This window comes from Cygnus olor, chromosome 2 (assembly GCF_009769625.2).
Source record: "Cygnus olor isolate bCygOlo1 chromosome 2, bCygOlo1.pri.v2, whole genome shotgun sequence".
NCBI lineage: Eukaryota > Metazoa > Chordata > Aves > Anseriformes > Anatidae > Cygnus > Cygnus olor.
In genome coordinates, this window is record NC_049170.1 from 107,291,805 (window position 1) to 107,318,468 (window position 26,664).

General features: G+C 38.0%; 1 protein-coding gene across 13 annotated transcripts in view; it reads right to left on the reverse strand.

Moving 5' to 3' along the window:
- Positions 1-26,664, reverse strand: part of PTPRM (protein tyrosine phosphatase receptor type M) — a 484,682-nt gene that overhangs the window by 130,091 nt on the left and 327,927 nt on the right. For 7 of the 13 annotated variants that reach the window (XM_040550056.1, XM_040550055.1, XM_040550065.1 and 4 more), the window contains one exon: positions 21,604-21,633. The exons of the other annotated variants lie outside the window; for them this stretch is intronic. In XM_040550056.1, the coding sequence (XP_040405990.1) occupies positions 21,604-21,633 (30 nt within the window). The remainder of the gene's footprint in view (positions 1-21,603; positions 21,634-26,664) is intronic. 13 annotated transcript variants of the gene reach the window in all.

Sequence of the window (26,664 nt, forward strand, 5' to 3'; positions counted from 1 at the left end):
CCCTGAATTTATTTCTCTGTGCTAGTGATACGTATTTAAACATGGAAGGATTGAAGAAATGAATCAAAGGATTGAAAGAATGAAGGATTGAAGAAATTTATATATACATATACTACTTAAATGGTTATGTTCTAAAATAAACAACCATTAAGGCCTGCTATAGTTGAATCATGTTTTCTAATATTGTCTATGTGATTGGTATTGCCTAATATTACTTTCTGACCTTATTGTGGGTGTAACAGAAATATTGAGAAGATGGGTAACTAATTATCATACCAAGTCTTAATGCAATGTTCAGTACAATAGATCTTGCTCTGCTAATTATGACAAAATGACTTTCATTATTTTCTGATTCAAAGAGACTGACTGTGCAAAACACCTGCTTTGGGGATGGTTCACCGAAACTCTGGTATTCAGAATATTCTTTGAGAAAGTCCAAAGACTTCACAGAAATGGCTACACATAAATGAAGAATTCTAAAAAGACTTATCAGGAGTTTCACTGTTCCTCTCTGGAGGTCTGGATGTTTGGCTGGAATTTGTACAATGCCGGTTCCTCAGTGCTGGGGAGAAAAATGCTCAGAAAAAATCCACTTGCCATTCTATTTACTACAAACATCCTACTAAGGCTTTCTGTTTTGTTCTGACTGAACTCAAACCAGCTATTTTTAATATAGGCAAAAATAAGAATTGTACTGAGGATTTTTTGTTTTTTCCAAAAACAGGATCTTCCATCTACCTGGGTTGATAATGCACTCAAGTACAGTAGAAAGACACAGATATATTGTACAAGTTTACCCTTCATTTTAGCACCAATGAGAGAAAACAATTTGATTACGGTGGCTTTCTGCACCACTTCACTTTAAGTACATGCCATTAGCACTGTATGGTGTAGGAGAGTCCCATTTTGACAAAATAAGTATTTTAAATGAAGTGCAGAAAGGTTCGGTCATGGAATGGTATTCCACATTGACTCTCATCAGATGGGAAATGTGGAGACCCATCAGCTGCCGAAGTCCTTGCCTATGTCACTTTCAGAATGCGTAGGCAAGAAATCACTCCTCTGCTAAAATAACAGCAAATAAATAACACCTAACAAATAACCATTGCTACTTCAGACAAGTCAAGGAGTTCCTATTCATAAAGTAGTTTGTGTATATTTTTTTCCATCATATTATGCCCTTGTAGTTCATAACAGAGCAGATTGAAAGTATCCTGCTCTTTGCTATGCTACTTGTTAAAAGGGCAGGTGTTGACTGTGGAATTATGTAACTTTATGAAACATTGTACAATGATTTATTTTACTGTTCTCTTCTTTTTGTTATACATCTGCTGACATTCAACCCCACAATAAAATACTGTATTAAAAATTCAGTTTCCACTTGGCTGACATGAAAACACAAACATACTTGATTTGAAAATGCCATTTACACAACTGGTCTTCAAACAATTAACTGTTTTCCAAGCAACGGAAAAAATAATCTCTGTGAAAACATACTTCAGCCTTACAACACCACCAAGTACTGTGAATGTCTGCAAGTAAAGTGAGGTGTTTAGCAAATAAAAAGGGTAAGCAATGAGGACTAAGTATAGTTGGAAGATGAGATACAGCCACCTGACTGTATAGCCTTTTAAGTGCGAGCTGTATAATGAGAGTAAATATCAGGTGAACATGAATTCACTGACAGTTATCAAGAGAAAAATAGTTGGTGTCAAAACAAACCAGTACTACAAAATCGCCACGGTAGGTTGCTTCTCTTAATAACTTGTTCTAGCTGGATTCAGCTTTTCTGCAATTTAACATGTCTCTTTAGAAAGATGGTCTGTTTCCTTGCTAAGAGCAACCTGCTGAAGAGCTGGCTGAGTGCTAGGTTCGTTTGCAGTTCTGATTTGTTTATCTTAGATCTGTTTGGCATAATTGCATATGTGAGAATAATCATTAGATGCCTGAAATAGTGCTGCGCCTATTTGAATGGAGTGATAAGGAAGAACCTTCATAAATGATAGTTAGGTACAGCATTAATAGTCAAGAATTTTCTGTCTCTGGAGTAAATGCTCTTATGTTTGGATGAAGATTGAGCACTGAACACAGGAACTGCATCATCTGCAAGCCACACATACATTAAAAATAAACAGGAAGGCAAGCATTCAACTGCTGAAGGCTGAGTGACATGGTTGGCTCAAATATTTTTTTATATGAATAGTAGACTGAGATGCAGAACTCTGCTTCTAGCTTTGCCTCTGATGTTCTTCGCGAAACTTCATTCTTTTTAAAATCCTCAGTGGAATTTGTTGCTGAGATGCAGTCTTTTATACTGTTACATCAACTTAACTTCCAGAAGCTGATTCATACATCACACTTTTAACCTTATTATCATATGTAACTAAATAATGATATGAAAAAGGAGTTTTCTGAAAACGAACATCTTCAACAGTAGGATCACTGAAAGGACTAAAATACAGTGCTTTTTACATTCCTTATGGCTGTGCTGTTATTTACTTGGGAACTACTCATCTTTCTTACTCCTCATTAACTCATTTGCCACCTGAAAATGTCACAGGAACATGACTTTGTACTGTTACTGTTCCACATCGACATGAAAATGCCATTTCCTTTTACATTCCGCATGCTGTCCAGAAAAACACAAAGATTTAGAGGCCTGGTTGACTATAGAGTATCAGTATTCACATGCACATTTCTGGCAGAACTTGCTGCAAAATTATGGGTTGGTTTAATGCTATGGAATAGAAAAATGGCAGCTGCTGCTGCTACAATGAAGGGTAGCAAAAATTCCAGCTGTGGATATGCAATCCCTCTTTCAGTGTAATACAGAGAGTGATATTTCTTATGATTAAATGCAATGTGCAACTTTGGCTTCTTTCTCTTTAATCCCATGTTCTCAGCTACTTAACTTTCTTCAGGATTGAAAAAAAAAAAATAGATGCTCAATATACCACTCCCACAAGCAAAAGTATCCATGGAATAATTAATGAAAGCTGTGTAATTTCTTTTTTCTATTTGTGAATCAACCCGTAATTTCAATCTCTTCTGATTTCTGTATAAACATTTATTTTTAGCTTCAGAAATGAAAAGCTGACAGGCTTGGTAAAGAGACATTCAAAAGAAATAAGGCACAGGAAAATTTTAATAGCTATTAGATATAAGTGTAAAACTGCCATCTGTAAAACTTCAAGATGCATATAGGAAGAAAAAAATGCAGCTGACATGTTTAAATATCTATATTTCACTGGTAAATTAGCTACTGCAGGAAACTTTCCAGTATTTGTAATAAAATAAAAGATATGACCCTGTCTTGTAGTGGAGCTGACTAGACGGTGAAGGGACCACAACAACCTGTCCCACGCCCTTAGATTTGCAAAGGCAGAACGTACCAACAAAATGTCTTGTTGCATTTTGTTACAGACTTAAACACCAAGAGCTGCAACTTCAAATTTGCACCCTTCTGAAGATTCTGGGGACCTCTTCAAAGCTTTTTGTCGTAGGAAAAAAGAAGAGCTTATGGCAAGCCACAACATGTAGCAGGTTCTTGCTGTACCCATCTCCACTTCAGCTGTGCTAGAAGAGTAAGTGCCTTTGTGATAATTTGTGAGAAGGTGGGTGGGTTATCATGCCAGAGAGGAGAAGGATCTTGGTTACTTTTCCTTACACAGCATACCTTTACTACTGTATCACCAAAAATTACAGTCCATGTGCTACTAGCTAATTATATCCCCTGTAAAATGGATACTTGTGGGTGTTGTGCTGTGAGGGAAATCTGCCAGCATCTGAGGCACTGTCATCTGAGAATTTTCAATACTTTTCCTTCTGCTGAAAGAACTACCACAGACATATATATATGTATTTTCTCTGCTTTGCCCTTTGGGACAGTTATTTCCCTTAGCTGTTCCCTTCTGGGGCACATTCTTCCCTTGATAAAGCATAGAGTAGTCTCAGCGCATGGCTAAACCAAGAAACCCAGGAGTGCTCATTAGCTCCAGCATCCAGGTGCGTGCCCTAACTTCATCCTGACTCTCAGGTGAAACTGAGAGAGGTCATCCCAGAGCCCAGGGGCCTTGATAACCTGGTGTAGGCTGCAGATACAAGTTAACCAAGATGCTCAAAAAACTAGGATGTATGGCAATGTCCACTTGGTCAATGGAGTTCTTATAGGAGGGAACCGGTGGCTGAGGACCCACGGGCCTTCCAGGAAGACAGCAAAATGTCACTGACATGATATGGCCCATTGGCTCTTAACCTGTTCAGAGCCATTTGTCTTATGTTGTACTGTCAATGCCTACGTGCTGCTTCAGGTGTCTTTGCAACAAAGCTGGTAAACTGTAAATACCTTATGTCTTGAGACCTGTCACAAGCAGAATTAAAATCCCTGAAGTACCCCAGCATGGGCTTCCAAATTTTCAGCAATGTGAAGAGATGAACAGCTTGTTTTTTAATGATCATACATGCAGATATTACCTGAGCTAAAAGGAGTATGAATAAAAGAAAAGGGAAAGCCTTTTCCAAGATGAGCTCAATAGCAGGCAAAGTGCCCTTCTGCAGTAAAATCTTACAGCATGTCACATTGGCTTAAACCCACAAAAATCTCATTTCAGAATGGGAAAGTGAACATAACCCAAACTGCATTACTTTTACATTAACCTGCAATAATGATGCTATTAGAGAAAGTTGCAGAACTAAACTAACCCCTTTAATTTCGAAAGCTGGTGTCTAGGTGTTATCATCAAAATGCTAGCACTTAGATACTTAGTAAGACTGCACCCAAATAAGTCTCAATTTTTATTCTTCAAAGCTTGTAAAAAAGCCACAGCTCAAAATCAACAAATGGGAAAGACTCAAAGGAAGCATTTATTTACTAGTTCTTGGTGCCAAAAAAGAATGAGGTTTATTGTGCAGTGCACATGTACACGCACATCTACAAACATTAATATTACAGCTTGCATAGAGGAATAGAAATACCTGACACTAGTACTCCAGCATTTGATTTCCTTCACTTCAGATACATCCTCAAATGGTATAAAAATAGACCTGCATTACTTTCTGATGTGACTAAGGATCTTTAGTTTTGATCTACATACAACTGCATTAATAATAGATTAAGGGTTGCTATCAAAGCATGATCACATGCTCCAGAAGGAAGAAACTACAAAGTACAGCTGTCAGATCATGCTCACTAGCTAAAGCAAGGGCAAACTAACCGTATCTGAACTTTCAGGACACTTGCTGATCTATTCTGTCTCTCCTCTAATGTTTCATTCCTGAGCAATGACTTGCATGCACATGACACAAACTAGTATTCTCCTTCTTACTGACCTTGGACCCATGTGGAAAGATAAGATTTTTTCTTTAAAGGTGACTATCACTGTAGGATGTAACACAATAAAACAACAGCTTGCAGAGAGCAGGAGGAACCAGGGCATTAACATTTTGTTGGTTCAAAATGACAAAGTAGCAAGTGATATGGGTTTATTTATCTGAATCCAATTTCTCAGGGATTATTCAGTCTTGAGTGGATGATGCCCCTCCAAAATGTATAAATTCTGAATAATCTTCTACTTCTTATTTCCTTGTAACTATGCATCTCTCTTAAATGTAAAGCCTAGTCTATCTGATCTGCTATCTGGTAAGTATCTGACAGCAAAATATGCAACAAAAAATGAAACACCATATCACTATCTTTCCTTAGAAAGGCAAAGCAATTCTGCCATGGTCCACTTAACATTTGCAAAGCAGACATTTCTCAACACCAAATTGAAAGCAAGCACACAAAAGTTACTAAAATGACAGCCAATGGCTAATATGCATGGAGATCCTTTTTGTCACCCACAGATAGGATCTACATGAATATTTACAGAGAAGACCACAACACGAAAATCCTAGATCACAGGCACTGTGGAAGCTAATGAGATACAGGGAAGATGAAGACAGGCCAATTTAATGTCGGATTTCTAGAGACTAATCAGCAATCCTGAACCAGGACAGTGATATTTCCTGCTGTGTTTTCCTTCCTGGTTAGTTAATCCAAGCTATATGCATTTCTTCTATCTCAGAGAATGAAAGACAGAGCAGTTTTTCATTCACAGCAAATTCACAGGTCCCAAAATAACACCGAGTGATTTTTTTACAATGTTTTACAACTTTCTGGACCACTGCACTTCCTCTAAGAAAAGCCTCTGAGAAAACAAAATGATTTGACTACGGTAGTCTAGATTCTCCATGCTTCAAATGCAAGAGATATATTATGAAAATCCTACATTAAGAGCTTAGTACAGATTTTCATTGGACTCTGACTCTGTCAAGACACACAAAGACAACTAGGCTCCCAAGAATCTGCACAAAAGGAAAAATAAACATTAAAAAGGGAGAATCATGTGACAAAAATGTCAAACTGTTAATATTTTCAACCCATGAGACAATAACGTAGAGATTGGAAACACCTACAGGAGATTAAGTGATGCAGCATTGCTCGGATGAATGTTTACAACAAAATACAAAAACCGTGACGAATTTGATGGGATATTAATGGGATGAGCACTAGGACCGCAGTAGTCATTTCTTGTGTTAACTAAAAAGCAGCATGAGTTAAAAGGAAAGGGAAAATAAGCTTTAATATTCGGAGTCTGTGTTAAAGATGTGCAACCCTCTGCAAATAGTCAGAATGGCAGTCACACACAGAGTCCATAGGTGAATGTGAAAGATGTGATTAAGCAAGAGCAGCATATCTTGGAGTGCTTGTAGTGGGCAGTAACCTTTTATTTATTTTCGAGGTTAATTTCCCTTTCTGAGGGTCACTAACTTGATCTTATTTGCTTGACTTACTGTTGGTCTTCTTTAATCATAGCAAAAATCCTTTGTAAGTAATGCCTGTGTGAATGAAGCTAATTTAATCATACGACCTTTTCCATCCTATTGTCACCCTATGACTATCTGACTTCTTCTAATCAGACAGAAAATGATTATACTCTAAGAGGTATAGTGTGCTAAATTATTTTATTTATGCTTTTCTGAAAGTCATGAGATGCTAAATTATTGTATTATTCTGTTGTAGTGTTTTCATAGCTTTATCCAAAGAACCTCCCACTGTAGTTCCTGGGCTTTAAATAATGTTAATTTATCGTCCAAAGTGTAATCCACATGCACAAGGGTTGAAGCAGTAAAACTCACGTGCTGATTACTCTAAGGGTGGGAAAGGAGGCAGTTCTGCAGCCACTGAAGTACCAAAGCAGACAGTATCAGAGAAAAGACTTTATACCTCTCCTGGTGCTTTTGCTAAGGCTACTCATATGAGAATATGTGTTCTGCAAGTATATGTGACTAATCCTGTCTTAGATGGTGACAATTCCATCACTGATTTTCAGGTACTAATGTTCCAATGACATACATTTTCAGGCAGCGCTGGCTTTCTATTTAGAAACAAAAAGCTATTTTTTTCTCAAATCCAAGTGGTGGCAAAGGAAGCATGAACTCTACCCCTCTGATATCAGACCTTCAGTAGTCATGATATCCTTTCTTTGCATCTGTTAATAGCAATCAAAATTTAAAAAACGTGTGGAACATGGCACACAAAGATTTAAGAGCTCTCATCACCAAGCTACTGGCAAAAAGCAGACTTCTCGGTTCCTAGCCTCATGCTTTTTCCCTAACCTATTTGGAAACTTATTTAAAAAGCAATTGTTAGTACATTTTTATGGCAGGAAGCAGCCCACAGAAAAGAAGTAAACACCAGGATTTCTGAAAGAATGATTTCAAAGAACTACAAAGTTTTAGTTCATTATGGAATGAAGGTTTTGCAGAATTATTAAGATCACAAACTCTCTGGAAATTCTAGGTAAATTGTAGCACTATGAATACAGCCACATTTTTCATCTGCCACTGTAGTTCTATCACTATTCTTTCTCTTATACTACATGGCAGCAGTCATGGCAATATTTAGAAGTGATCAAAACCTGCTTTAATCAGCTATTAGTAGGACCTGAGAAAGGGCTGTAATACTGGTGGTGGCTTTATTGCCTTGCCCCTTTGTCTTTAGTAGCAAAACATACAACCTGTCCACAGATAACTTTTTAAGGTCAGTATGTAGGGTGAAAAAAAAGTCCCTTATGAAATCAGAACTACATTCAACCCATGCATGCCTTTCAGTATTACATATTTATATGAAACACAATAAAACAGCTAATTTATTACACGACACAAGACAGTGATTTATTAGTCCTTTGTTGTGCTGTGAAAAAAATGTGGAGTCTCTCGAACTGTAGTCTGATATAGTTTGGTTTTGCAGCATCCTAGCAATTCTGTCCAACTGAGAGTAGAATATGCATCTGACCACATGCAGAACACATTCCTCTATTCATCAGGCAGAGAAAAGATGGATCCCCATTCTTTAACCTTTAATTAGTACTTAGCTACATTATGCATGCTTAGGGCAAAATTAGCCATAAATGCTTTCAGGGGCAGTGTACACTTACTAGTAACCTTTGCACGTAGAAAGTATGTATTTCATCCAGAACCAGCAAGTGGAAAAATATATAGCAGAGAGGGTTGGACAGCATATAATTAAAATTGCTTTGCATATTAGGTGAGCAACTAAAGTAGAAACCATTACTCTCTGTCTGCAAAGCAACTCCCAAGGTTGTTGCAGACAGAACCAGTCTTGCAATATCCAGTATATGCTGCATATGACTAGTGAGAAATAGGCTATTTGTTAAGGCAAGGCTGAGACATCCAAATGTTGGACAAGATTCTGCAAGATTCTGCTGAAGTCCACAGGAATTGAGGGCATTCGGCATTTGAATTCACATAGCAAGATACCACAGAATGGTACTTGTTTTAGATATTTTAGGCTGTCAAATTTAAGTGGTTATGCTCAGTTTGTTTTACCCATTTGATGTCTGTTTTAGCATTCCAAGATTTTGAAGCAGTGAAGCTTTCCAATATCTAGTCAAATTACCAGATGTAAATATGACATTTTCTTTAAGGATATGATTTGAGGGAGCATGCTGATTTCATTACATTATACAGTGGGAGAAAAATATATTTATGATCTTAAAAATCTCATCTAATTCAAAAGCAATCATACACCAACAACTAAAGCAATATGTTCTACTGAATCTTTCCATGGGTATATTTGAGCACTTAGTAAATCTAAATATATCTGCCTGGACTACCACTCGCTGACTTTAGCTATGAACACTTTTTGTGAACAATACTTTCTACTTCTAGATTCCATGTCATTGAAGTCAGCTAATAACAAAGCTTAGAAATTAATTTACTTCAGGTATGCTATAACAGCCATAATCAGCTATAAATCCTTTTGCCCTATTTGCATTTACTGAATTTGCCTTAATTATACTGCTGCCTAATTATGAAACTCAGTCTAGAGGGGAACTCGCAAGATGCAATGATGCAGAAAGCTGAGGACAGTTTATTCCACTTCATGGATTTACAACTTTCTACTACTGCAAACTGTTTGGAACAGGCTCTATTTGTGAGGTCATTATCATGTAAACAGTGTCACACTGAAGACGCATGGCAATGACCTACCATGGTAATGAAAAGTGATATTGAGTTTACTAATTCAGATAAGGGTACACAGATTGCCTTTTCTCTAACGCGCGAAGGCCTGTCACAGAAATAAATGCATGGTCCTTGTTGCAATTAATTTGAATCTTGTTCTTTTAAAGCTTTACTTGTAGATTTAATTAAAGCTTTCATGCAGCACACGCTTTCAGGAAGTCTCTATGTTTAATGGCTTTTTCTCCTAAATTAAAGAAACAAGTGAAGGTTATGATTCAAAAAACAACAGGCAATCATAAAATGAAAAGCTATTCTTAATACAGTAAGCATTATCTTGTTTTGACATAAGTAAATACACAGTACTGTGGGTGTTCAAGTATACTTCCCATAATTAATGTTATATTGGAATTTCTACAGTGACATCATTTTCAATTGCTTAAGATACAATTTCTCTTTTTGAACGTAAAATATTGCATGCTAAATTTCAATGTGGATGTGAACATTTTTAAAGCCTTAGCAAAATAAATTTTATATAAGAAAAAAAATGATAAAATGAAAACAGCTGACTATTTTCCCATGAAAATAAAGAAACAATGTTCAACACAGAAATTACTCATTTAGACACTGAACTTAGTCTTTCATTAATTTTATCATGATACATGTTCCCACAGACTAAGTCTATCTAAGTCTGTTGGTACATCAATGATAGAAGGAAGATTAGGGAAACTGGGTCCTCTCCCAAAAGAAATGGGAGACCTGGCCACCTGTGATATGGAGAAGGCTGAGGTACTCAATGACTTTTTTGCCTCAGTCTTCACCAGCAAGAGATCTAGTCACATAGCCTGGGCCCCAGAAGGCAGGGATTGGAAGAATGATGAACTGCCCATTGCAGGAGAAGATCAGGTTCAAGACTACTTAAGAAACCTATAGGTACACTAGTCCATGGAACCTGATGAGATACATCATAGAATCATAAAATCATAACATGGCTTGGGTTGGAAGGGACCTTAAAGATGATCTAGTTCCAATTCCCTTGCCATGGGCAGGGATGCTACCCACTAGATCAGGTTGCCCAGGACTTCTTCCAACCTGGTGTTGAACACCTGCAGGGATGGGATGTCCACAACTTCTCTGGGCAACCTGTTCCATGGGTCCTGAGGCAGATGTAGTTGCTAAGACACTGTCCATCATATTTGAGAAGTTGTGGAAGTCTGGGGATGTTCCCACTGACTGGAAGAGGGGAAACATAACCCCCATTTTTAAAAAGGGAAAAAAGGAAGACCTGGGGTACTACAGGCCAGTCAGTCTCACCTCTGTGCCTGGCAAGATCATGCAGCAGAACCTCCATGGAACTATGCTAAGGCAAACGGAAAATAAGGAGGTGATTGGTGACAGCCAACATGGCTTCACTAAGGGCAGGTCATGGCTGACAAATCTGGTGGCCTTCTATGATGGGGTTACAGCATCGGTGGATGAGGGAAGAGACAACTTCATCTGATAACAGCTACCTGGACTTGTGCAAAGCATTTGACACTGTTCCTCATGATATCCTTGTCTCTAAATTGGAGAGACATGGATTTGATGGATGGTTGCACTCAGGGAGTTGCAGTCATTGGCTGAATGTCCAGGTGGAAATCAGTAATGAGTGGTGTTCCTCAGGGGTCAGTATTGAGGCTGGCTTTGTTTAACATCTTTGTCAGCGACATGAACAGTGAAACTGAACACACCTTCAGCAAGTCTGAGGTGACATCAATCTGTGCAGTGCAGTCGACACACTGGAGGGCAGGGATGCCATCCAGAGGGACTTGGGAGGCTTGACAGGTGGGCCTGTGTGAACCTTCTGAAGTTCAACAAGGCCAAGTGCAAGGTCCTGCACCTGGGCCGGGGCAATCCCAATCACAAACACAGGCTGGGGAGAGTATGGATTGAGAGCAGCCCTGAGGAGAAGAACCTGGGGGTACTGGTAGATGAGAAGCTCAGCATGAGCTGGCAGTGTGCGCCTGCTGCCCAGAAAGCCAACTGTATCCTGGGCTGCATCAAAAGCAGCGTGGCCAACAGGCTGAGAGAAGTAATGCTCTCTGCTCTCATGAGACCCCACCTGGAGTACTGTGTTCAGCTCTGGGCCCTCCAGCACAAGAAGGATGTGGACCTATTAGAGCAAGTCCAGAGGAGGGCCATGAAGATGATCAAGGGACTGCAGCACCTCTCCTACAAAGACAGGCTCAAGGAATCGGGGTTGTTCAGCCTGGAGAAGACAAGACTCAGGGGAGACCTTATAGCAGCCTTTCAGTACCTAAAGGGGGCCTACAGGAAAGCTGTGGAGGGACTCTTTGTCAGGAAGTGTAGTGATAGGACAAGCGATAACAGCTTTAAACTAAAAGAGGGGAGATTTAGATTAGATATTTGGAAGAAACTCTTTACTATGAGGGTGGTGAGGCACTGGAACAGGTTGCCCAGAGAACTTGTGGATACCCCTCCCCTGGAAATGTTTAAGGCTGGGTTGGATGGGGCTTTGAGCAACCTCGTATAGTGGAAGGTGTCTCTGTCACAGAGAGGGGGTGGAACTGTGTGATATTTAAGGTCAACTATGTTCCAACCCAAACCATTCTGTGATTCTTTGATTCTATCTAAGCAATAGCCCTTTAGTAAATACAACAAATAAATGGAATTACAAAAAAGAGATGGAAAAGAAAATGGTCAGTAGAATAATTAAAGAAGAATTAGAAAATAAGCTGGAAGGAAGACAATGGAAGTAGGATCTAAAGAGCATGTGAAATGAAATCCATTGTGGACAGAGAACTGGACAAGAAAATCCTACGAATGTCCAGTATTCCAGCCTCAAAAGAGGTTTACAGTGCTTTGAGTTCCAGCAAAAGGCAGCTGAAACTGTTGTACCTTATTCAGCAAAAAGCACATCGCATTCCTGCTGGTAACTTGTACTAGGACTGGACATACAACCAGAGTCAGTAACTTGTTCTCAACTTTACTTAAAGTTCTACTGCCATTAACACCCCTATGTTACGGCTTAAGGATCAGGATCCTATTCTATGAGGTATCATAAACATGACAATCTCACCCTAAAATATATACAAAACATTCAGTATATTATGTATTTATTAAAATAAATATCAAGCATTCAGTATTTCAACAGCTTTTGAAAATACACTGTAAGTCATGAACCTTAGTCCCTTTGAAGAGACCCTTCCATGGGCAATTGACAAATAGGACCATAAACTGCAACATAAATTCCTTTACACCTAAAACATAACCCAGTACACATTTTTAAGCTAAGTAAAAACCTGTCTAGCCTACCCTAACTGTAACTTGCTGCAGCCAATATGCATCCATTATTATAACTGAACAAACGTTGGACAAATCCATACTGGAAGATGTACTTCTGGCTACTGACATCACCACACAGGAGGACAGCACACTGCCACTTTGCATGGGGAGATGCTGAGTGGCACAATTACTCTAAACCACACGATCCTCTCATTCCTGGACAATGGTGAAATGCACAGGTTAGAGAATGCTTTGCTTTGCCTTTCCTTCAGACACGCAAGAGATCATAAAATCATAGAATCACAGAATCATTAAGGTTGGAGAAGCCCTCCAAGATCATCTGGTTCAACCATCACCCTACCACCAATGTCACCCACTAAACCATGTCCCCAAGCACCACGTCCAGCCTTTCTTTGAACACCCCCAGGGACGGTGACTCCACCACCTCCCTGGGCAACCCGTCCCAATGCCTGACTGCTCTTTCTGAGAAGAAATGTCTCCTAATTTTCAACCTGAACCTCCCCTGGCGCAGCTTGAGGCCATTCCCTCTAGTCCTATTGCTAGTTAACTATGATAAGAGGCTGACCCCCCTTTCAGGTAGTTGTAGAGAGCAATGAGGTCTCCCCTGAGCCTCCTCTTCTCCAGACTAAACAACCCCAGGTCCCTCAGCCACTCCTCACAGGACTTGTGCTCCAGGCCCTTCACCAGCTTCGTAGCCCTTCTCTGGACATGCTCCAGGGCCTCGATGTCCTTCTTGTAGTGAGGGGCCCAAAGCTGAACACAGCACTCGAGGTGCAGCCTCACCAGAGCTGAGTACAGGGGGACGATCACCTCCCTGCTCCTGCTGGCTGCACTATTCCTGACACAAGCCAGGATGCCGTTGGCCTTCTTGGCCACCTGGGCACACTGATGGCTCATGTCTCTGGCACCTCAAACTTGTGTCTTATGATCAGAGGAATCAGAGAATGAGCAAGGAGAGAAGCAAACTCCCTCTGCAGGTGCACTGAGTATAATCTAGATACCACCAAGCCATGTGTTTCTATGTCTCGCCAATGGATCTGAGATTCATAATTTGTGTGAGAACCTCAGCAGAAGTGGTCCTGAGCTTCTGCTGCTAAAACAAAAACTAAGGGTGCTTCTTTATGTTTTATCAGCTCAGTACTCTAAAGGAGCAGGTAGTTGCTGGCACAAGCCCTACGAAGCCCTGCTCTGCTCCAGCTACCACCTTGTTTTATTTGGATCACTGCTGCTGTTAGGTTGGCACAGGAACTAACCACGATTATGCAAGACTTTTCTGACAGTCCTACAGTTTTCTCTCTATAGCACACACTAAAAGCTACAGTCTAATAATAATAGTAGTAATAACAATAAAACCTTTCTAGCACACTTGTAAATGAAACACAGCTTTGATTCTAATACCTATGATAAATCTCTAAAAAATAATTTTGTTTTGTAACAGGGTGTCCGGAACTGACAAAATGCCAGTCTTTGCTGGCTTTGCAAGCACGCAGCACAGCCTGCTCCCTCTGTTTCCTTATCTGCTTTGTTTTTGTGAGTCTCATATTCACAGATGATGCAATCTCATTAGCTACACTTTGCATGTGGGCTATTGTTCTGAAATTAGGAAGGACCCTGATCAGACAGAATCCCTGCACAGACTCTCACAAATGGAGGCAGAGGCAGAGGGCCAGAGCGACCAGAAGTGGCACAAGAAACTAACCGAGGCATGGTTTCTTATTCTCCCATGTCAGAGTTAGGCACTTCATTGCAGAAAAACAATGACCAAGAAAAATGACAGAAAGAAAATTTGGAAATTAAAGATGTTTTTGGTCTGCCAGACACTATGGAAAGCACATGGCCAATGTTCTCTACATCAGGGAACTGGAAATGTAGACTTTAAAGAAGCTCACGGAATACTGTAGGTAAGGAAACAAACGGAGAGGAAAAGAAGGAACGGGAGCCAAGATGAGAACAGTTTCATTGCAAAATTAAGTGAGAACATTGACACATGCTACCTGGAGATGGATTATCATTAATCTGGCCACATTCTTTGCAAGGAGGATCAGAAAAGGTATTTCAGCTGAAGAATCTCCCATGGGATTCAGGGGTTAGATAAAAGACTACAGATTAGAAGCTCAAACAAAAATACAATAACTCGGTAGAAGTTATTGCAACACTAATGACTATAACACCTCAGTGCCCTGTGCTGACATCATTCAACAGACACAAACACCTTGTTATAGTTGTTCTTATCTCTATTGCAGAAGTGATTAAGTCTGTGCTACACTGGAGCAAAGAAGTCTTAGGCTAGATTCCCCAAATGATTTCTTCTGTCCCTTTTTCTTTAAGCATTTCTCTGCTGCTGGTCCTCCTTGAGTCCAGGATAGATGCAAAGCCACATTAACCTTGTTCCTTGTAGTCCTACTGTTAGCAGTCATCTGCTACTGCTCATTTCAGTATTTCATTAAACCACTTTGAAAACTAACACCTCAATCTAACTAACCTCAAGAAAAAATAAAGGCCTTTGGCAATATAAATTATGATGTGAGTTTTGGTTTTAATATGCAGCTTATATTCTTTACTGTTAACGCTTTTACATTCACACAAAGTGTAATGGCAGGTTTAGGTTTAGAGAGAGTAAGTTTTCAATGTCATTACCCATCTTGTACAATAAATACTAACACTATAACAGTGAAAAACTCTACTTTCCATTTGGATAAAATGAAAGAATCTGAAGTCAGTGTCTAGCTATCAATGTATATAGAAATGCAATTTCAGAGCTAAAAAGGCATGAATCACACCTTTTTCCTGAGAGAAGATTCTATTTTAGCCTTAAACAAAGTGAATGAAAATGATTCATCTTATACCCTCTTTTAAAGTCTATTTCAACAATGATGGACGATAACAGTAAAATCTCAGTAACTAGAATGACTGCTGTTGACAGAAAGCATGACTGACTTGGGAACCAAATTTTTAGCAAACTACAAACAATGTCAACAGGCTAATTGAGGATTAATTCAACCCAAGATTTTACAGAGAGAATGATCCACTCTGGTGAACAGGTCACAGTAACTGAACACGACTCAATATGGAACAGCAATACAAATGCACAAATACAGAGGGTAGCTTCTTTAATACACATACCTGTCTCTATCCTCTCCTCCCCTCCAGAATGTACGTATTATATCTCAGCTTTCTGTATAATAAAGATAGGCTTTCAGGCTTATCCTACAAAGAGTATATGGAATCTACAATTTCTTAAAAAATTCTCAGCATTCAATTCAAATCCCTGTGTATTAGTTTAGAAAAGGGAGACAAACCTTTTATTAAACCAAGACATCTCTAGACTACATAAGCGTTTATTTTTCCTACAGTCATATTGGTCTCCATACTAAATGTCTTTTAACTTCCAAAAAAAAAAGCGGTGTAAACTGAAAATGAAACTGCCCCTTTAAGGACAGAAAAGTCTCCAAACCCTTAGCTCATCTGCAAATTTACTGCTTGACACTGAGGGAACAAGGACAGTAACTGAATGTGATTGTGTGACCAGCATAGCAATTAATCACTTCTGATACTTCACCTCACTCTCTCTTTAGTACTCATTTATTTTGAAAAATCCACATTTGCAGCACATTACAGGTTATGGTTTCTCACTCAACACCTCTGTGCTAATGTGGTTTTGAGAACTCTGGGTAACTTTAGAAGTGACTATGGGTTTCCTACTTGTAGGTGCTAGAACAGTAACTTGGAGTGAGCATCTAAATATGCTCACAAAAGGGCAACTGAAGCAGAGCTATTCCTCTGTGTGTATACCTTTGCTAATCTGATCTCTGGCACAGCTCAAGAAAGCTATTTCATGTAGTCAGATCATAGTCCTGAGGGGCTCACAAAACTTTAGAAAGAGCTAATAAAAAAAAAGGATTTACTTACTGGTGGTCTGAGTGTTAAGGATTATTTATAAATTTTGCTATGGAGAAATGTGAACATAAGCCTTGGCTATACAGCAATACAATCACATTCAAAAGGATCAGAAGGAACAAGGAATCAGTGTAAGAAATAATGACTTCAGACATATTTTTAAAAATAATGTGGTGTATTTTAATTAAAAATACAATTTTAATTCTGAGATTGCTGAGTATCTCTGCATGAAAGCTAGATATTTTACCCCCATACTCAAAGCATATGGCACATAGCCCACTAATGTATTTTTCAGCCATGCCGATTTAGTAAAACTCTCTCCTTGCTATTTTGGGCGCTGCATATTGGCATTATAGACTTTACCAGATGCAACAAAACTCATGGGACATCCCCAAATGATTTAAGTCTAGCCTACAAGACAATTACAGAAATCCACATTTATTTTGGGTTACACGATTCTATGATACAAGTCTATGTAACTATGCATATTTAAAGATCCAGAAGAGATCATAGGCTTCGTCTAACAGATCAAACACATCAGGCAGTTCAAACACATTCACATTTTTCTGTTCAGAGCTCTCCTCTACCTGGAAGATGTGAATGGATGAACTTATTTTAGTTCCAGAGGCAGCTGCAGTTGGGAATACCAAATTGTTTGTAACATCTCTCAGTATTTTCAAACTCATATGTAAATTTTAAATGCTATGACCACATCTTTCCTGGAATTATCCAGAAATCACTGCTAAGAATTTAAACAACAGTGATTTTCTGAAAATGTTATGACTGATTATTAGGGTCATTTTGCTAATCTGCTAATCTTTTGCCATAGGTGCTAGGACGATTGCATTGTCCCTAGTCAGACTGGGGAAATGAACCACAAATTAAGTCTCTGTACAGAGATCCAGAAGCCAGCACTGGAAATCTGTTGGCAAAGCAAGAGACACAGAAATAACTGAGAACACTTTTCCAGACTCGTGAGCTCAAGTCAGATATCAACTGCACCCCAAACTATCAAATTCTCATGTAAAGGAGGGTATGTTTTTATTTTTGTTTATATGAAAAAGCTCGATGTTTGTAGAATTAATTTTCTTGCAGGAAAATTTCTGTCCTCTCTGAGTCACATTAAAAGTATTAGGCAGTAGGAGCTGTTGTTCTATGCAGTCCATTTTAATAATATTTCAATGTTTTAAGCTTCTGGATTGAGATTTCTATACAGGAGATGTACCCGTGATGCATCCCTGTGCTAAGTCACCTAACTAGATGATTAGTGCTGGGTGAGACAACATCAGCTAGATTTGATGCTATTAAGATCCCAACATGATTAATATTTTCTAGGAATACTTGGTACTAATTGTCTCCTATTTCCCTGCTTTAGCACAGGTTGAAATGACTTGTAATAAGGCATAAAAATAGAATAACATTATGCACCTAACTGCTGTGTAGCACCATTGTTGCGTAAGTAGCTAATTTCACTAATAACCATACCATACCATTTTGATATCAAATTCAAACTGAGGGACAACATCAAAAACTACCTTCAAAACTTTCCATTTTAATTGGGCATACATCCTACTCGTAGCAAGGTAATGAAGCCTTTTCTCAAAAGCAAGATGAACAGTTACAATCTGTAATATCTGACCCGGAATTTGGGGTAAGTTGAATTCCCCAAACTGCCCATCAGAGGCCAGTGTCTTCAGTACATTCAGAGAGAAGAAACACTCTGTTTGCCTTCATGATTGAGTTTGCATGAATTTAGTTATATTAGCTCCTGACTAATAATGATTAATGATCTCCAAAGCAGACAGAGCCTCTATCTAAATCTTCGTCTAAATGAAAATCTCAAATATAAAAGATAATGATCACTGATCAGCACGGGGCGCTGCTTATTTTCACCTCACCAAGAGGCTTGTCTAGTTCATTAACCATGAATACACAACAAACTACCAATGTATTCTTCCTTCTCTGGCCAATGTTGCTGGGGTTTTGCCCATCCAAAAAGGTGTTGGGAGAAAGTAGAGTCATGGCAATGCTGGCTGCCACACTGTGAACACCAGTCATTACAAGTGGCACTAATGACATCGACCCCATTCTTCTTTTTCCCCACCTGGAATTTATGAGGAAGTCAAAAGACCTGCTGCAGAGTTAATGAGCGCTGTGAAACTTGCTCTAATCTTAAGAACAAAAGAATTCATAAAGAACTAACTATGGCCAGACAAAAAACAAAATCTGCTTCCTGACTGAGGTGAAAGGTAAAAAATGCACCAGTGAGCAGGAAAGCAAAAGTGGGAGGAAAGGCACAGGCAGAGGCACTTAAACCCATTAACAAGAAGTATAATTCTTAATAGCAGTACTCAGCTTCTTTTTTGTAATGTCTCTTGACTGGCTAACTAGTAAACACAAGATAAAATGGAAATAATTCTCTGCCAAATATGCACAGCTGTAGGTCCACCTCTGATGATTCATCAGCAGCACTAAGCATCTGCCAAGTTTTTCTTTTTTAATTTTAATTTAGGATGGATCTTGAAGTGGCAGAGATTGCAGTCTACTAGGCAAAAGGAGCCCACAGCACATAAGGAAAGCAGCATACAAGACAATAGTAACTATTTCAGTGCATAGATGTTCGGTTGGATGTCACAGCTTGCATTTACAATGACTAATCAGTAAATTTGAATATGATACTCAGTATAGAAGTGGCAAATTAGCAATAGCAGAGCACTTCAAATGATGTTTCTCAAAATATAGATCATTTTATAATCCATACCAACTTCCTCAGCTAAAAATAAAATTGGAATGAATTCTGCATTCATCTAAGATCTCCACCAATTTCAGTGAAATTGCATGCTGCATAAACAGGTGTAGAATTTGATCCAGAATGTTTCCTCATATGGTGGGCTGATCTTGTCTGCTCCTTTCCGGGCTCTTACTTTCCTTCTTTCTCCAGACAACCAGCAAAACAACATACAGTCAAGATCACACAATTTCTTTTAAAAGAGTCAATGTACCCAAGCCACAAAGTTACTACATTTGGATCACACCAACAAAAACACAAGTCTTTTTTGGAAGACACTGTAAGATTATCCCGAATAAAAAGAAACCCTATTCCGTCCACTATTAATAGCCTCTATGATTGAAAACTGTGGACAAAACCTGTTTCTAAAGCTTACAGAAACATTTCAATTCACACATTTTCCATTGTCAGTGAAAAAAAAGAAAAAAAATGCTATACTCCAATATCTTTGAATAATGAAACAGTGCTTCATTTAATGTTTCATTTGTTTCAATTTTTGTTTTTGACTTAGCCTTGAGACATGAATCATATTAAAATATTAATTTAAATATGTTTACTTGTTATGGCAACAATATACTCCATGACTTACTATATTATACTAGTTTTACATTTTAAAAACAACAGTTAAATGGTCCCAACTGAATGTTTTCTTGAAGGCCTATTTCATGGAAAATATGGTCTTGTCATCTCAGGAACAGAAACAAATTTTGAAATACTGCATCTATGGAAGAGAGAATTTTTTCTGACCTTCACATTAATACAGTGCTTTAATGAACAGTTTAAAAAAATTGCACTATATGTAGAGTGTCAAATAATGTAATATGAAATATGAATTACAAAGCAAATGAGCAGTTTCAGTATATTCAGAAGTCTTAGGCAATTTGAGCTAAGAGGTTTAAATTTTAGTTGCTTTAATTCATTTGAAGTATGGTTCTGCTTCCTAAGTTTTCAACTTAGAAAACATATACTAATTTTTCCATAAGTTCCATAAATGAATGTTTCAAGCTTTTTCAACATACTCATTGAAAAAATGTTTATTTAAGAAGTATGAAGAGCTACTAAAAAAGGAACAAGAGAAACTTAGTATTATGTTTGAACAAAAACATAACTGAGATTTTTTCTTTTCAAGAGCATTCAACTACCAAATGTACCTGAAAACTAGTAGTATAGTATGTCTCATGCAAGTAACACCCCATCTTCAGTAACTATATGAAAATATCTTCAAGTTTCCTATGAATTTTAAAGTTGAGCTCTTTAAAGAAGACACATATCTGTTAGATCATTGATTTCTACTGGTGGCCAACAAGATTAAACAATCTTAAATGCATCTCACTTTGCAATTAAGCAAGATCTCTAATATTTTGCTAAACCAAAAACTACCATGTATTCCGTGTACCTGGAAAGTGAGAAAAGGTAAATAACCTCTGAAAGGTATTTGCTAAATTCACAGAAGAACCCTTCTCATTCATCACCTGCTGACAGCAGAGAATGAAGCAAAGACTTTGGGTAAATAAAAAATCATATAATGGTATTACTCAGGACTGTATCAACATGATAGTTTACTAGTGAAAGTTATGGTTCATCATGCCCTCATTTTTAATCTCTCTCTCCTTTTAAATCCACCCCAGTAATGGCAATGCATGATGTTTTTGCATGATCATTATTCATGAAAAAGTAGTATTAAGTACATAACAACAAATGGAAATGCTTGTACATCTCTAACCAATGGTATATTTTCATCAGGACAAATAAGAAAGAAACCACTACATAAATTCTAAAAATTGTTACTTAGGCATGAAAATTTCTCTTAGACATGGTAGTGATATTTATACCTACTACTTTTTAATTAAGAAAATTCATTATGTAACTATATTCAAAGGACTCTAATGCACAGTATGAGGCATAGAAACGTCTGTAAAACTAAGTATTTCTTTACATTATTGACCATGCTGTTTTTATCTTTTTATCTTGGTAAAATTTTTTAAAGGTTTGGTTTTCATAAAGGAACTTGCAATATTAGCATTCACTCATTGTGCATGGAACGACATGGCAGAAAGTGTGTCTCTGATGTCAAAGAAGTTACTTACAGGTAATAAGTGTAGGAGTGATAGCTTCTTCTGCCATGATGGTGGAAGGATTAGGCAGTGGTGGAAAAGATGAAATGGAAGGAAAGAAAAGCCAAATATTAATGTATGAAAAATCAAGATGAAACTGAGACCAGAACTGATGACACAAATGGAAGGTAGCAAGAATGCATATCTGGGCATATCATGCAACATGTCTGGAACAGACAGATGACATATCCATCTCTATAAAACTTTAAACAATACAATATATAATACGTCTCCAACTGTTGAATCAAATCACTTTAAAGCACATCCACTATCTAAGTAATGTTAGATATTTTATGTCTATTTTCCCCTGCATATAATACATATACAAACACTCCCAACTGAAGAGATAAAACACCTTCAGTTTATATTTCAACTAGATTAGGAATAAGTATAAGGAATTTATTTCTACATGTTAGAAATTCAACCATAAGGAATTACAGAGTATACATTATTTAGCTTCTTTTCCTGTCACAAGACTACAGAATTTTTGGATATCCCTTTACTTCTTAAAGAAATCAGTTGACACTGACACTAGAACTTGCTTCCACAAGGGAAAATCAATGACAACAAGGAAATAAATTTCAGCTTTTTAAATAACTATTTAAATTCTGAAGAAAAAATTACTTCCTGGTGCTTTCCGTCTACAGCTATATCCGTAATTGTTATTACAACTGCCTTTAAATTACTTCACATTGAGTGAAAACTTCCCATGTTACAACACAAGCAGAACAGCTATCCTTAATGGTTAAAATGATTTTGGTGGTATTTCCTTATGTGGCAGAGGAAAACATAAGAACTGATCGTGTATCCCTGTTACTTCTGCCTATGTGAATGTTACAAAGAAGAAGCTGAAGACCTAGCACCACGATCCTGGGAAAATACGGACCCAGCCTGTCTTTCCTGCATCACCTCTTACACAGCCAGACCCTCCACCCAGATACAGACTGCATGAGCACACAGTGCATCAGCACTCCAGCTATGCTTTTCTGCTTTACATCTCTCCCTCCGTTTTAAGTCTCCTGCAAGTAGGACTACAACTCTCCAAAAGGGCTAAGTTCCAACCTAAATGAATTCCATATATTGAATTAAAAAGAGGCTTGAGATCTTAAAACATTTCAGAGCATAGTGTCAAGTAGCATTCACATGTTGGTAAGATAAAAGACTGAAAGGAACCATGTAGGCATTTTTAATTTTTAAGCATATACATACCGCCCTTTGACTACAGAGGAAACATGTAAACAGGCCTTGCAAAGGACTATAACTAATGTTAACTTGCCTCTAGCTACATGCTTCAGGCAACCCTTTGAAAACTAGGCTTTCATCAAACTTTCTCTCTCATCTTCTTTGTGTGAAGATACCGTTAGAGATGTTTCCCAGTTTTCATTCCCATTTTTCTGATGAAACAGTATTGTTCAAACACGAGAGGCTAGATATTGAATATTTAATCACGTGGCAATCTGCAAAAATGTACACCTGTTAAAACTGGGTTTTGAAAGATGTCTAACAACAGAGTAAGAGGAAAGCTGCAGAAACAGTTGTACACTTCTTCCACCAGCACATATTTCCTTGCCTTCAGTAGGGAGTACAGAATCAGATTCTACCAAAGCAGTTCAACCTATCTGCTCTATTAGCAAAGGGTTGTTTTCATGTCTTGTTCAGACGTAATTATATCCCCCCTGCCCTTCTTTTCAAAATTACTCATTCTCTCACTCATTTAGAAGCTCATGACACTGCCAACCCTATTTCTTGCCATATGTTGTCATTGCGGAGATTTAATGTAATTAGTACAAATGTTCTCATACTTCTAGAAGATGTATAATAATTTGAGAAACAACAATAAATACAATTAATCAGAGAAGCACTGCTGGTACTTAAATGCAGAATTCTGCCAAATACATTATAGAGATGAATTCTGTGTGAGAAAACTACTAAAAATCCAGGAGCTTTAATTTGTATGAAAATGTCCCATTAACAATTTGTGTAAGATGAACAAAATTAAAAGTCTCAAGCTCCAGTTATTTTTAGAATACTACAGTTGTGAGATTTTCCATATGAAAGTCCTTGAAAGTCATGGTTTTTGAGTCTCAAGAATACCAGACACTGAAAAAGCAACAACAACAACAACAAAAAAACAACAGCTAAAAGGACTTACATTTGAAACCTGCATGTAAGAAAGTTTTAGACTTGCAAGTTCTCAGGCCACATGAAAAAAACACCATTCCTAATTGAACAAATGTAGCATTTTAAAGAAATAAGGACAAGTTCCATTTTACTTCCTACATATAGTATACAGACTTTCTCTCTATATATGTATGAAAAGTGTGGAAAAGTCTCTTTCTGTAGAAGAGTATGACCCAAATAATTTGGCCAACCTTGGCCAAATTTTCTTCTGTACAACCATGCATAGCTTTTCAGTCACTTTCCATTAGAGAGGTTATTTTATGTCAATAAACTGTTTCTGTGTATAGTGAAAATATAAAGCACTTTTATATCCTTTGGGACCAAAGACATACATAAATTTCATAAATATTACTTGTAGAATAAGGCCTCTCTATAAAATGTTATCAAAAGCAATGCAGCTGGCCACAGGAGGATTGTCCCACTAGATGGGAAAACTTCTGGAACTGTGTAATTACCACAGTGATTTCTTTCATTGTCACTCTTTTGTAGCTGGCCTAGAGGGGAAAGCAGGAGGGCACTGGGAGAAAACGGGAATTGTCCTTCAGCCCTATTATCTCCAATTTCCATCCTAACTACTTGAAATTGTTGGCAAAGGTGTATAACTGAACAGCCTGATTTACTACCAGGGAATTGGACCAATGCATTCCCAGCCCAGCTCCACCGAGTACAAAAGCATTCCTTATCCACTGCCAAGAACCAGGGGCTCTGCATTAAACAGATGCCACAATTACATACATTAGAAACTACTGGAAGGTTCAGGCATAGAGACAGCTGGAAGCAGAAACTAAAGATAGGCACAAAAAAGCCACCCTTTTTATGGAGAAATGCAATGATCAGACCAACTTCGTTCTACAACTGAAGCAGAAACCAATGTAATCAAATTTTAATAATCACTTGCTTGCTGCACTCCCACTGCAGCAGCAAGCAGGTAGCCCAGAAAGAACCTGCTACGCCAAAGACATATATTCTTTTAAGCAAACATCGGACCAATCCATCTATTTTTTCAACTTGTGAATACTTTTCTTTTAACCTTAGCTGAAATTGAATATAAAAGAAAAACTATAAAAAAGAGAATAGAATAAAAACCTAAGATTCTGATTTTTTGAACTCCTGATTTAATTGCTATTGATTTTCCAAAGGCTGTAGGAACAGCTCTCTCATTTCCACTGCTCTACTTTATGTTGACCAAAAGGTGAACTTGCTGCATTTTTTATTTTTTATTTTTTTATTTTTTATAAAGTCCCATGCAGGTGTATCAAAGACTGGTAGAGATCAAGGGCCTTGCCTGAGATTTTATATTCAGGATCAGATACAAAATCCCTGTTATTGTGAAGTAACATTCTGGAAACACGTGTATTGGTTTCCACTGACTTTGTGTTAACTCTTATATGAGAGATTCAGAGCACAGCTGAGGAGAGGAAAGCCTCCTGGCTTTACTCTGACTTCACAGAGAAGAATAATCTCATTCATATGACCATAAGGGTATCAGGAATAGCTTGCAGGTTGTTAGTTTACATTACATGACATCTTTATGCAGGAATGTGGTTGAATGAATAAAGGAAAAATAGAACAAAACAGATAAAGAGCGCTGAACAACCAAGTAGGGAGAAAAACAGTAAAGTACTAACATTCTTAACCTGATCCAAGTGACGGGCACACAAATCTGGTTTACTTTAGTCAAAAGTGTAATTGTCCACACAGGAAATATGTTAGTGACCGTGTTATTTCTACCCTCGCCACTGACTCTACACAGTACTCTGAGCAGTTAGGCTCCCTAAACTCTCTGTGTCCCAGTTTACAATGTAACTACCCCAGAAGACCATTATATAGTGAAATTAATAATGGTGACTAATGACTAGTGCTGTTTGTAGAACTTCTGCACCTACAACTTAGACAGTGACCATATCCAAAGCATATCTGTGCTGCACTGGAAACTTTGGTTTGAGTGTTGGTCTGGTCTTTTTGCTACTGAATTAATGCCAAAGGGGTTGATCCATGAAAACCTGTGGTGCTTGGCATGGACCAAGCAAGGAATGGTTGCTAGCTCAACTGAGGTAGCTGTTAAAGGAGTATGTTGGACAAAGACATGGTTATCAAGTACAAGGACACTGCTTTCCAAATCTCTTGACAATGGAAAGAATGTTTTGCAATTAAGTTTATTAAGTACTTGGAGCCCCAGAGACAGAGTAAATTTAATCTACTGGTGAGATCTGGAGATCAAGTCTACAAAGACCCAGTGCAGTGAAAGAATGAAGTAACAGACAGTGTATGCCTTGGGATATGCCTTGGGTTAGTCAAATGTGAAATTACTGTAGTAAACTGCAACCATGGCAAGTTTCAGAGCACGTAGATTCAACATGGTAAAACCTAGCATTGTAGCCCAAAGAGTCTGCATGTAACAGCGCAGTGAGGAAAGTGGTTCTTAGGGAAAAGTTACACTGAATTACAAGGTGCTATTTTACTTTTTGATCAGTTCTTTACTCCAGTAAAATTCCTTATAAAGTAAATGAAATAAAATGATGAAGTGCAGTAGTCAAATGATATGCTACCTTGATAAGATTGTTTCACAAAGTAGCACCTAAAGCATCATAAAACTGCAAAAACACTACAGTTACACTAAACTCGCAGCATGATTTACACATTTTCTTCAAATGCATAATGTATACACAGTAACTGAACCAAGGTGAAACCATAGGGGCTGGGCTCTCAGCAGCATAGTGAATTAATGCACCAATAACAATCTATTGAATAATCGGTTCATCTTTTGCTTAAGTCGCGAGTGTAATTGCATTCAAGACCTTCTATGCTACAGCATCTGCTTTAGAGGCCTGGAATACAATATTCCTATCTCCT